The sequence below is a fragment of the Notolabrus celidotus genome, chromosome 7 (assembly GCF_009762535.1).
Source record: "Notolabrus celidotus isolate fNotCel1 chromosome 7, fNotCel1.pri, whole genome shotgun sequence".
In the NCBI taxonomy this organism is placed as follows: Eukaryota; Metazoa; Chordata; class Actinopteri; order Labriformes; family Labridae; genus Notolabrus; species Notolabrus celidotus.
This window is the reverse complement of record NC_048278.1, coordinates 21,927,930-21,941,411: the sequence shown is the minus strand read 5'-3', so window position 1 is coordinate 21,941,411 and position 13,482 is coordinate 21,927,930. Positions and strand designations below refer to the sequence as shown.

At 39.4% G+C, this 13,482-nt stretch overlaps 2 protein-coding genes across 2 annotated transcripts in view; one reads left to right on the top strand and one right to left on the bottom strand.

Moving 5' to 3' along the window:
- Positions 1 to 13,482, bottom strand: part of ctnna2 (catenin (cadherin-associated protein), alpha 2) — a 422,437-nt gene that overhangs the window by 115,735 nt on the left and 293,220 nt on the right.
- lrrtm1 (leucine rich repeat transmembrane neuronal 1) lies at positions 7,363 to 11,964 on the top strand. Its single transcript, XM_034687998.1, has one exon. The coding sequence runs from the start codon at positions 8,495 to 8,497 to the stop codon at positions 10,070 to 10,072; it is 1,578 nt and encodes a 525-aa protein (XP_034543889.1). The 5' UTR covers positions 7,363 to 8,494; the 3' UTR covers positions 10,073 to 11,964.

Here is a 13,482-nt window from a genome sequence, read left to right as displayed (position 1 = left end):
CACACCAGTATTGGTGTCTTGTATGATGAATAACATATGTGTCAGACAGCAACGTGGCTTTTTAAACAGCAATAACAGTCCTTTACAGTCCCTGTTACAATGCAGTTTGTCATACCTCTGCTTGGGTGGCGAGGAGCTTGCCGACCTTGCTGTCTCCCTAATTTCCGAACATTTCATGCAGCATACACCACAACTGTCTCTACTGCGACAGCTTTTCCTTCTTCAACTACTACTGCTGCTCTTCAACTACTGTGACTTCTAATACTACTCTGACTTCTTCTTTTTCTTCTTTTAGATAGCTGCCACAAGCTTGTCATATCTCTTTTGCCTTCCTAAACTTTAACGCAGGTTGAATCTGCTTTGGAATTTCAAATGCTTATCACCTGTTATAGAAAGTTGAAAAGGAAGTTAGGTGATTTATTAAGTCAGAAGGCCTGGGTAGTGTGTGGTTTTGGTAACCTTAGGGTCTCATCTCTTTTTGTGTCAGAGGTTCTAGTATGAATATGTAGCAATTTCAATCGACTTAGTGGAGTGTCAGCACTTTACTAAGTCTTTGAGTCGGGTTTAAACGAATGAAACCTCAGGGTCTTGTTCACAAAAAGATGTTCTGATGGAGATGGAAATCAAATATGGTGTGTTACAGTGTCTTTTATGCTTCTGAAGATGTAGAATTTGTCTGCTTTGGTGAGGTCAAAGGTCTTAAATAACCAGATTCAACATTCTACTGCTACCTATTCACCTATACCTGTATTTCCTCCAAATATGAACTGTGTGAATTACATTCTTTCTATCTGGAACTCATTTCTTGAGGCATTCATTTCAGTGGCATCTTACTTTTATGATATGATTTTGATATCAAATCTACAGTTTCCTAAATTCCGATTTTAATGATTCTATTCTATAATGATTAATGATTAACACTTTCTGCTGTGATGTTTTGTTTAAATATTCACATACATACTCTGTAGACGTCATTATAAACAAACACATGCTAGCTTAGAAAGCTAATAAAGCTGCTGCAGTTAATCAGATACAGGGCCAAGAAGTGTGTCATGCTTTAACTTAACATTGTAATGGGGCTCCTAGATACAGCCATCCACATGGTATGTTTAATACCACAATGTGTGGAGTTTACAGAGAATCCTGCAACAGAAGAAAACAGCAGTCTGGAGTGAATCTGTGGGCAAAACACAACACCAATACCAGAGAAGGACAACATGTTCAAGGCAACAGAGGCCCCACTATTACAAAAGGAATCTCAGTGCAACTGTGGTATGAAAAAGACTGCAATATCTCAGTGGGCACTGCTGTTATTCATTGCACTGCAGATCATGCATATGCATGTTACAATGTTTTTTAATCCTAGAACGTCTGTATAGTTTTGACTGATATATCTTGTTTCACGTTGGACCAATAAAGACATTACTTGTTCCTTTTATAAAGACTTTTTTGTGATTATTGGCTTTTTTTGTTATTTTGCTCCAGTGCTAAATCAGAGTATATATAAATCAGAGTTAATGCTCATATTTGTGTTGCTTTTCCTAAGCACTTGGAAATTGACTACCAAATGTCCTCCCCTATTTCCATTTCTGCCTTGCTCTACTTCAAACTCAATGTACTCTGTATATAAACTGCTGCAGTGTATATTCTAAAGTAAGACTATGGTTTAGAATATATTAGACCATAAACAAACAGTAAGCAGTGACAGAAACATATACCTTTGTAATTAGAGGTGGAAAAAATCTGAATACGGCAATTATATAATTGAGTTAGTCAGTGAATTAGATATCACGTCTCATTATGATTGTCTTGCAAAGTTTGTTTATCAAATAATTGCTGTATCCTGATTTTAACATTGTTGCTAGCCAAGTGTGGCATCATGTTGTATTATATCGTATCATATCATATTGTATAGTGTTGTTTTGTATAATGTTGTATCATGTAATATTGTATCCAATAGTATTGTACAATGTCATGTTGTGTCATTTAATATTGTATCGTGTTGGATCGTTTGGTTTCATAAATCACCCAGTAATCCCCACTCCCAATCGTGATATAGGTGAGCAAGCTTAAAATCTCTTTTGCCTCATTGGAAATGGGAATGTGAGGGTAAGATCATCCCTTTTCTGTGTGTTTTGTGAAACTGAGACGTTTTCTCCTGTAATATACAACAAACCACCTTAGATATGAAGGATAACATGACATAAATTAAAATAGAATATATGCAACAAACAATTGTTGGAACTTTAAATGATGTGACCAGCATGAAATAAAAAAAAAGCTTTAAGAAAACACTGGAGCACCACTTTCCACTGTGCAGACCATTATTTTTTTGAGAAAATCATAAAACTAGAGGTAATTCCAGATCATTCTGCTTCCCACCCCCAGATTTGCTGCCTCCTTCCAACAGTTGACATCATCAGACGTTTGCACAAATAACATTCAGATCCAAATGTTAACCAACACGGAAAAAGGATTAGACCATCTTGATCTATGAATCCTCTTCCCATACATTTATCTATACACCCACGGACCTCTGGAGACAAAAAAAAAAAAAGGGCAAATCAGAAGGAAGATGATGTATTGATTTGTCTTTTTAAACAGTGGTTAGTGAAGCAAACTTTGCATCACAAAATCATGCTTCAATGAGTTGTAACCCACAGTGAAAGCCATGTTCTCCCCCATTACATGCCTTAAGGGAAATTATGATGGTTTGTTCCTCCTGCTCTGTTCCTTTGCCACATATAAAAGCTCCTCTTAAATCATAGGAAACCCAAAATGTAACTCAGAAAGGCCCACTGGGTTACCGTCTTGAAAGTTTTGATTAACCATAAACATCCATCTAAGATAAGATTGTGCTGGTAATAATAGGAAACGCCCGCAGCCATCTTGACTTTTCTTTGATTACATATGTGCTGTTCCTCAGTTCATCCACAGTTGCTGATTATATCATGGGATAATGTAATGTAGAGTACAAAAAGACACAGAATAACTAATTCACCCGGACCAATATGGAGAAGATCAGTGTTATTTCTTTCTGTGGCAATTTCATACTGAGAGAAACGTCCATCTGTTGGAGGTCTCAATAAGCCACGGATGCAAGAATCATCTCTTGCTGTTCCCTCATCACACCGCTGACATCCACTCTATGGTGTAAGTGTCTGCACAGACCCCCACCACAGTGCTTCCTCAGCTGTCCATCAACATTATCTCTGCAGCAGACCAATTAGTCATCATCTGCCTTGTTTTGTTGGACTCCCACAGTTGGATGTTCTCTGATTCAATAAATGATTCAAATAATGGGCCTGTAATAATAGATGCTGATAATTTGGAGTCGTTTTTGATGCTTCAAATCAATTTAGTTTGCCGCCAATTCACCACAACTTCCAACCATTTACTCATAGAAAAACTTGCCAAGACTATCAAATGATACAAATATGAATGTCACAATTGCGCTTTAGAGTCTGGAAAATCAATTTTAATTTAGAATCTTTTTCCACACAAGCAAGCAAAAATATAAATTTAAAAGGAGAATATAGTGTTTAGCAGAAGTTAAAGATCAATAGTATCACATTCTAAATACCTGACCCATGGTGGCTTGTTTTTGGCGGTAGGTTTTGGGTGTACAAAATGTCATTTTTTTTTTGCAAAAAACAAGTAATGCAATTGTCAGTTAAGAAGTCAGTGAGAGATCACAATGTAGTCAATGCAGTTTGAGCAAAGAGCAGTTATTTTAATTGACTCTACTAGACCTCAATGTCATTTCTTTTTAATATCCAAAAAAGAAGGAAAAATATATTCTGTATAATGACTTCAACACTTAAGCTTTTCAGACTTTATTTTTGCAAATTTGCAAAGGTGTGAAATACTCTTCCGTCCAAAAATTCAAGCAGGTAATCAGAATATATGTCAATTATGTGATTTTTCTTCTCGATTTCTCAAAGCCAAAGCTTTCTGCTGAAGGTGACAAAGATCCTGAATAAATCTGTCCTCCTCCTGGTTTATTGTTTGATGTAAATAAAGATACATAACCACTAAACTAGACACATATATGTTGTTCCACAAGAAAAAAGTAGGTTATTTAAAGGTTAGCCATTAAAATAATCCATATCCATATCTTAACCAACCATCAATCTGTTATATAGCTGTATCTGTTTGTATGGCTGTGGTTCATGAAAGTGTGAGAAGACGTGTGTTTCGCCCACACATACACAGGCACTCACTTTCACTCACACTTGTGCTGACCTTAACTCCAAAGCAGAGAGCCAAAGCTCTTAAAGTCTTAAAACTGATGGTGTGGATACTCTCATCTCCTGTTCGCTGTGTCAAGTCATTATAGTGCACCAAGTCATTAGCTGATGGTGTAGTCATCCATTACAGCTAAGAGGGAATATAGCAAAGGCGAAGCAGAGATGATTCCAATTTCAAAATATCCAGATCATGTGAAGGACGACTTTTTTTTCTTCTTCTCTTTAACGCTCAATATATCTCTGTCACTGTCAAAAACTTCTCATTTAATGCGATTCAATTAAAACATGAGATCTGGGTTAGATTCATGTCAAATCTGCTAACTGCATTAAAACAAAGTGGGCACCATTTGTTTTTTTTGGAAGATCTGAGAACGGGAGAATAATTTTGTTGGATATTAACTACAATTGAGTACACTTGATAAAAATGAAGGTCAGAGAGCTGTGAGGGAAAAACTGTGGCTCAAGATCTGTGAAAATACACATTTGATCCAGACGTTGGACTTAAGCAAAAACAACAGCTGAAGATGTCTGTTCTTTCAGAGTGGCAAATGTGTTAAGAACTTTATGTCACTAGTCTGAAGCCCCTGCTGTTGGATAGATTATTCACAGTTGAGTAGTCATGTGCCAGACAGGGTAAAAACAAACTTCAAAACGATCATTTTTTTGTACAATTATTGTACTCAAAAGAGACTTCAACTACCTAGAACACATCTAGGCCTTATTTGTTGAGTCCAGAAGTTTCATTAAATTTGGTTAGCAGCCTTCAAAGTGATCTTTTGGACATCATCTCTCAAATAGTCAGAAAGATGCTATGCCTTTTTGGCATTGTTTTGTACACCATGTCTCATTAATACCAGGCTAATGCGTTATCAAAGATGAACAGCATTTGTTTTATCTTTTCTGTCCAGTCATCACCTATGGAATTATCTGCTGATGTGCTGCACAAAATCCTTGGGCGATACTTTGACACAGGTGAGCCTGCTCTGCATTATTTGCATATAAAAAACAAAAATACATCAATGCATATGTTCAGTGATTAGAATGCATTTAACAACAAAAGTATATCAAATCCAAGCCTTAAATAAGTAAGTTTAACAAGCCCATGGTTTAAATTACACATTACACTAATAACACTAATCTTTCTATGGTTTTAGCAGTCAGAGAAGCTTGTAATGCTGTTGCAGTGAGTGATAATGCCACTGGTTGAAGTCTTCTTTTTTGATGATTGTCTTAATCTACCACCCTGCTCCCTGCACTCAAAAGCTCAGACCCCTGATTGAGAGCTTGTTTTGATTCACCCTTACATCCATTTATGGAGAAAACAAAACACTTGGTTGATAGAGACAATCAAAAAAACAAACAAACAGAACACATGGAAAGCCCCGTCTCAGCAAACTGGCTACTCTTCAGCTAACGCTAATGCCACACTAATGGTGCCAAAACAACAACAACATTAATGTAATTGACTGGCACATCAAAACATGAAAAAACATAAACAGACAGACGATGATAATGGTGGTCACGATTGCAACATGACATAGACTCTATGTTTTTATTGGACCCCAGTTCTGATACAATGAGAATGGCGCATCAATATATCTTATCTAACTTATAGCAATAAATACTTGTAACTTTAAATGTGCTCCTTAAATAAAATGCATCGTCACTTTTGTAAGATCTGGTTAGTAGAACTAGATGGGGATCCCTGGCAGCAGTAACCCAGATTACAGCTGTCAGAATATGTTAACTTTAGCCTCTGAAGAAGACAAAACAACCAGCTGCAAGTCCTCTGAAAAGATAAGGAATGGAAATAATGTTTGCAATGCTGGCAATTGAAAAAGATACTTCCTGTTGTAATGTCTGTATATCCTCGAGAAGGAAAAAAAAAAGGGGGTGCTGGTTTGTCCCAGTGGTTGAGTCGCTCCGTGCATGTCATTCCCAACGCTCAGTTTCCTGCTTTATCCACTTTTCTAGCATAAAAAAAAAGCCTATTTATTGTTTTTTTCTAAAATCCTTGAAAAACATAGAATAAAAATGGCAAGTTATGGCATCTATCAGTGGCTATTCAATGAACTCCATAAGGGAAAGGTCAGATGGTTAGAGACATGGCTGATGAGGAATGTAAGGCACTGTCACAGTTCATTGTCTTCGAAAATTAATGGGAGAATGATGACAAGGCCAGGAGTGATTCCAGCGAAGTGCAAGACAAGGCGAGAGGGGACCTTCACAGAGGAATATTTATGTTATAGCTTTATGCTAATATTATGTGGCAAGCAATTACATCTGTATTCAGGCTGCGGAGCCTAACCATAATTGACAATGACAAAAGAAGGCCTGGTTACAGGACAGTTTGATCAGATGGAGGATGTCATACTCTTGTCTTGACTCACTATAATGTTGGCTTTTCTTCTTCGGTGATAATATACAGAGGTTATCAGCATAGATTCATGCACTATGCACTGCCACGTTTAAACCCATTTGACACAAATGAGTACATTAAATTGTAACAACATTATTGAAAATAATCATTATTGTGTATGTTGTTTATTAGATGATCTTGAAAGAAAAGGTGGCGAGTTCTTATCACAATATGTGTCTTCTTTTATTGTTTTGAAAACTGACCCTTGAGTTGTCAATATGCTCAAATGTGGGTCTCTGCTTTGGTGTTGATCTAATGCAGGACTGCTTTTTGGATTTAGTCCTGTTGGATAAATGTTATTTTGTCACTCTAAAATCAGAAAACTGCTTTCTCACAGCAACGTCAAAGGAGGAAGACATTATACGTTCCAATTCATTACAGTCAGTAAAGGAGGGGGAGAGTGAGAGAGAAGTGGTGTGTGTGAGAGAGAGAGAGGGGGGGGGGGGGGGGGGGCTTCATTAAAGCTGGTTTAAGCCCAGCCCATTCTGAATATGTAAATGTCTCAGGCAGAGAGAAAAACACAGCAAGAGAAAAGCGAGGAAGGGAGAGAGAGAGAGAGAGAGAGAGAGAGAGAGAGAGAGAGAGAGAGAGAGGAAGAGGAGGGGAGAGCGGCATGAAAAAGTGAGTGAGCGATCAAGGGAAAGAGAGCAAGGGAGCGAGGGAGAGAGAGCGAGCACTCTGAATTGTGAGTGGCTTACGACACTCAGTGAACAGAAGGTGCTTCTGCATGCGTTGTCAGTGTACTGCTCTGCTGCAAGGGATTGCGCGCTCCTTTGCTTCCCACATTTACCGCCCCTGCCTGCCTGCCTGCCTGCCTACCAGCACCAGCCTTCAGCAGCCTCTTCCAGCTGGCTGAGAAAACACCCGGAGAGCACAGGAGTGAACGAAACTGCAAGCCCCAGGGGATGTAAGCGGCTTCTTAACCGAGATGAGCCATTCAGATGACAAGGAATACTGTTACACAAGAAAACAGTGAACAGGGTTCACCTCTTTAAATCATTTTTTTCTCTGTGCCTCCGTCACTGAAAATTGTGATTACCCGCTTGAATGGATTTAAACCCTACAAGTCAGTGATTGCTTCCAGAGATGGACGATAATATGTGTTGACAGATCTGCTGAAACTTAAGAAGGAAGGGGTGGAGAAAAGAGCAAGCCAGATATTTAAAAGATTTTGCCCTGGTCTTTTTTTTTTTCTTTCTCTGGTTGTCTCCTCTCCCCTCTGATCATTGCAGCAGAGGACTGCGGAGGAGCAAAAGAGACAGAGCTCATGCATGCAGACAGGGGAACTTGCACTTCCTACCATCTCGCTGAAAGCTACTTGGATTCCTTCTCTTTCTGGCTCTTTCACTTGAGGAGAACTAAGACATTGTAAGCCTGCCAAGGATCTGGTGTCCACTGAAAAGGGAGAAGGGAGGGGGGGGGCGAATTTGTACCACAGTGGGGTCTTTTTTAGATTCGCACATAATTAGTGTTGGGGCACAAAGCGAGACGCTGAATGGAGATTGTCAGCTTTTGGATAGGGGTGAGTAGGAACCTTTTCAAATAAGATCGATCAATGAGGACAATTTTTTTTTCATCCTCTCTGCTCTCCACCCAGTGCTTCATATCTAACACAAGCAAAGAGACTTGCTCCTTTTCCTTTCATTTTCGACAAAGGCTTCCATAGTAACAGAAATATAATTACTGCCTGCAGCTAGATCCAAAACAGAATTAAGTGTAGTGATAAATCTTATAAATATGATGTGATAAATATGGTGTGAGAGCTAGAAAAACAATATCCAGAGTGGTTCAATGGACATTTTCTCAGTGGCATCCCTGGATATTTATGCTAATGGATTTCCTTCTAATTGGACTGTACTTAAAGTGGCCACTGAAGAAGCCCCCTGGGTTGATACTCTGTTTATTGGGCATTTTTTGGAGAACGGTTCCCTTGGTGGAGGGTGTTTGTCCAAGGCTGTGCCGCTGCGACAGCAAGCTGCTGTACTGCGAGGGGCTCAACCTCACAGACATTCCCCACAATCTGAGCAGCGCCATGGGCCTGTCCATGAGAGAGAACAACTTGACCGAGCTGCGTGAAGGCCAACTGGCTGGTCTGTCACAGCTCACCTGGCTCTACCTAGATCACAACAACATTGACATTGTAGAGGAGGGTGCATTTGACAGGCTAAGACGGGTCAAGGAGTTAGACCTCAGCAGCAACAGGATTGAGAGTCTGCCAAATGGTACCTTTAGGCCCCTCCCTAACCTGCGCATCCTGGACCTCTCATACAACAGGCTGCAGTCACTCGAGCCTGACCTGTTCCACGGCCTTAGAAAGCTCACCAATTTACATTTGCGCTACAATGCTCTCAAATTTGTGCCAGTGCGGATTTTTCAAGACAGCCGGAGCATGCAGTTTCTGGACTTGGGTTACAACCAACTGCAGAGCCTGGCAAGAAACTCCTTCGCTGGCCTATTCAAGTTGACTGAGTTGCATCTTGAGCACAACGAGCTAGTGAAAGTCAACCTAGCCCACTTCCCTCGACTCATCTCTTTACGTACTCTATACATGCACAACAATCGAGCCACTATTGTTGTCAATACCCTGGACTGGACATGGCATTTCTTAGAGAAGATTGACCTATCAGCCAATGAAATCGAATACATTGAGCCACATGTTTTTGAGAGTTCACCCAACCTTAAGGTGCTGATGTTGGACTCCAATCGATTGACCTCTGTGGACCAGCGCATCCTGGATTCGTGGTCATCTCTGGACAGCATTACCCTGGCAGGGAATGACTGGGAGTGCAGTCGCAACGTGTGTGCCTTGGCCTCTTGGCTGAGTGCCTTCCGAGGCCAGCGTGACAATTCCCTGCTGTGTTCAAGCCCCGACACCGCACAGGGTGAGGATGTGTTGGATGCTGTCTATGCTTTCCAGCTATGTGAGGATCCCACAATGGAGGTAACTACAGCAGGCCTGTACGCCTCGACAAGGGACCTGGCCCAGGGTGGATCTGTTTTCCTGGGCCCATTTACTTCAAACCCTTACGAGGGTGAGGGTAGTGAAGTGGTCACCAGTTCCTTCACTGTCACAGTGGGCCATGATGACCTGGAGAGCACCATGCAGATCCACAAGGTGGTGACTGGCACCATGGCGCTCATCTTTTCCTTTCTCATCATAGTGCTCATGCTGTATGTGGCATGGAAATGCTTTCCAGCCGGAATAAGACAACTGAGGCAGTGCTTCAGCAGTCAGCGCCGCAAGCAGAAGCAAAAGCAAAGCATGCAGCAGATGGCTACAATTTCTACGCCGGAGTACTATGTTGACTATAAGCCTAACCACATTGAGGGAGCACTGGTGATCATCAATGAATATGGCTCTTGCACTTGCCAACAGCAACCTTCTCGGGAATGTGAAGTGTGATCCTGCTTTGTGAGTACATCTTTACCTGTGATTATCTGGATATACAGTAAATCCCTTTTTTGGATACACTGGGGATTGGACAGACGGAATAAAGGGATCTTTTGGACTCTTTTTACACAGCGTCTCACTGTGATGTGGAAGGAGTGTGCTTTATGCAGCAGACTATTTCGCGGTGGATTTACTGCTATTGCTATCTACTGCTGCTGCTTTGAGGCCACGGGGCATAATGGGCACCTGACTCTCGGACCTGTTGATGTTCTACAAAAACACAGAGAGGAATACATTGTGGGCACTGAGGCTTTTCTCTCAAGGGTGGATATTTGAGCTTTAATGTGTCTTTCTACTTCAGGACATTTAATTATTGTTTAAAACAAACTGGGGACACACAAAAGAAGAAAAAGGAAAAAAAATAACCATTTGTATTATGGTACACACAATATTTGACAAGCATTTAAAATATTAAAAAAATATGTTTAAGTTGGATTAAAATGTAAAAATATTAGTCTGTGTAAAATATGTTCAAAGAAGAAGTGCAAGTGTGGAGAAAAAAATGATACAAGATAATCTATTTCTTTTGTAAACTACAAAAAATGTTTAAATAAATGAATTGCTATTCACAGTAAACTCATTTGTACGTGAGAAGCTGTCAGAAAGGGTGAATGATGATAGACGCAGTCTATCCATGGACTGGAGAGCCATGCCTCTGCAGTGTATCAAACCAAAAAATACAAATGAAATACAAAAAATTAAAGGGGCAGAGGGATATCTGCATCTCATCTTTGGTGTAAAACTCATAGTCTGAATTTTAGATCTGTTCCCTGTTTTATCTTTCATATTTGTTGTTTTATCATTCACTGTGTTGGCTATTATCAGTGTAGTTTATTTCCCCCTTGCCATTGCTTATACCAGAATAGATTCAAATAATCTATTACTTTGTCATTGGTTAGCATATTTTCATACTACTATATCAGTATTTGTGTACCATCCAAGTAAAGAAAGCAGAGTGTCAAAGATCTAAAGCTATGCCTCTCATTGCCTCTCACTCTTTGGCTTTCACAGAGGAGCCAAGCCTCCTTTCACTGAACGAAGCACACTAAAGACAGACATTGGAACAATGCATACTTCAATAAAAATACCATTTAAAATTGTATCCGAATCATTGAAGAAATTACCCAGCAGCTTAAAGGAAAATTTGCACATACGATATCCTCCACTGTGTTTTCATGTGATGTAATATTGTTTGTTGAATACAAGGCCATTCTGAGGTGTATATATATCCTTCTTCCTCTGGTGTTCATTGTGTAAATTAGTGCACTGACAGATGTTGTGTTTCATGGGTCTTCTGACATGAACAGTATGTTGTGTGTATGTGCGTGTGTGTTTGGGGAGGGGGCAGTAAGGGAGATGGAGCATCAAAACGACTGCAGAAAGAGGTAACAGACTGCTCTCTAGTGTGCATATTCTCATACTGTGGCTGCATTTTTTCCTATTGTGCACCATTATCTGCAAAATTTCCACAGCAGGGGAATCAGAAATATCTGAAATCTGAACTTGCAGCAGCTTTTATGGAAAATGCATCAATTTTCATCAACTTTTGTGTTATTTTGCGTTGAATTAAAATAATGTTTACAACTTGTAAGTCAGCAGGAATAAAAATGTTTAAAGGATTCACTGACAATCGTTACATAATTAGTTCCCAAAAGAGTGAAAAGTTATTTTCGGACTAATCAATGTTGTATTAACCTGAGAGTAGCTGATAAGTCCCTCTATGTTGGGTCCATTGATGTGTTGGAAAAACATGTTTTTCTGGGTATGAGGGTTTATTTTGTTTGACCAAGGCTCATTATCAGTGGTTCTAAAATTAAACATCTCATGTTTCTTATTAAAAATTCATTCTTATAAATAAATGTATTATTACATACAGCTGAAAAAAGGGAAGACGCTGGTTGAATGGGCATATCTGTAGAGTATTTTGTTAGATTATGGCACAGATTGAAAAAAAAAAGTATTTTCCTGTTAATTATTTTAATCACAAGTTTATCAAATTCTTAAGGGACAGCACTGACAAAGTGAGTCAAGGTGTCTATATATTAAATTAATGACCTGCTTTTCCTGCCACAGATCATAACATTTTGCTCAGTTAAATCCCACCACCCTTAAATCAGCAGTATTAATAAGACAGATATGCAGTGTTTGCATCTATGTTCACTAAAGTATAATATTATTCTTATTTATTCGAAAATTAAGACAAATAGTGATTAACATCCAATACCTGTCAATTCTGTAGTTATAGTCACAATAAGTGTAACAACATTCTTCAAATTCAATAACAAACTTTAACTTGTAATTTGTCTACCACTTTTTAGTGTGACATGTGTCTGTATTTTATTTTCTATTCACAATTGTCTTCGGAGAGTTTGTCTTCACATAAATCCATGCCAATTAACACTGAATGATGAGTTTTCAACTAAACCTGACCTGCCAGTCTGTGCCAGTCATTAGCAACAAACCAGTGTTTGAGGAAGTGGTCCATGTTAGCTGAAAAACAGAACTGCGGTCTGAGCAATGAAGCTGCATTATACTTTCATATTTTTTGGGCAAATGACAGGAAGATAAAGTCTGGTAAACGACAAGAGAAATAGTCTGCATGTAGTGCTTAAGTTGCCAAGCACTAAACTTTGTGGTTATTTGTTACAGGGCACATTTTGGGGAGTGATAATGGCTTAAAGATGCCATGTGGGATTTATGATCCATTTCTTATTTATGGTATCAAGGGCGTCCCACTTTAAACCTCAACATAGCTGTTAATCATAACTTGCTGTATCATGTAAATGCAAATGACTGCAGAATATACAGCAGGGTATCATGATGGGGACACAGATTTATTTTACTCTCTTATTTTCACATCCTGTCTGGAGTTTTCTACTCCCCCTTCCAGCCCTTCACAGCCCCTTAAACTTGCAACTGCTGGGTAAATTTGAGGTTGTTAAGCTTCATTTGTATAAATATTGGATGATGCCTGGCATGGAGGCAAGTACTGGCACCGCTATTGATTTAATTTCACTCTTTTCTTGAACAAGCAACCAGGGCAAAAGGTGATAGAGAATGGCTCTGAATATTTTAAAAGCTCTGAGTCCTGAGGGCTGACATTAAAGTACTTTAGACTTATCTCTACTCTTCTCACCTTCACCCTCTCTCCCGCTCTATCTCTCTCTCTCTGCGCCCATAAAACACAGTAAATATAGAGAAAAACATCAATTCATCTAACTGACAAAAGATCAAATCTCTGTTTGACCTAGGCCGGGGGTGATATTTCCCTTAGGGATCTTATGAGCTCTCAGACAGCATCCATTATAAACCAGCTGATTTATGATGCTCAGTAGAAATCAATACAGATGAGTGGTAACCAA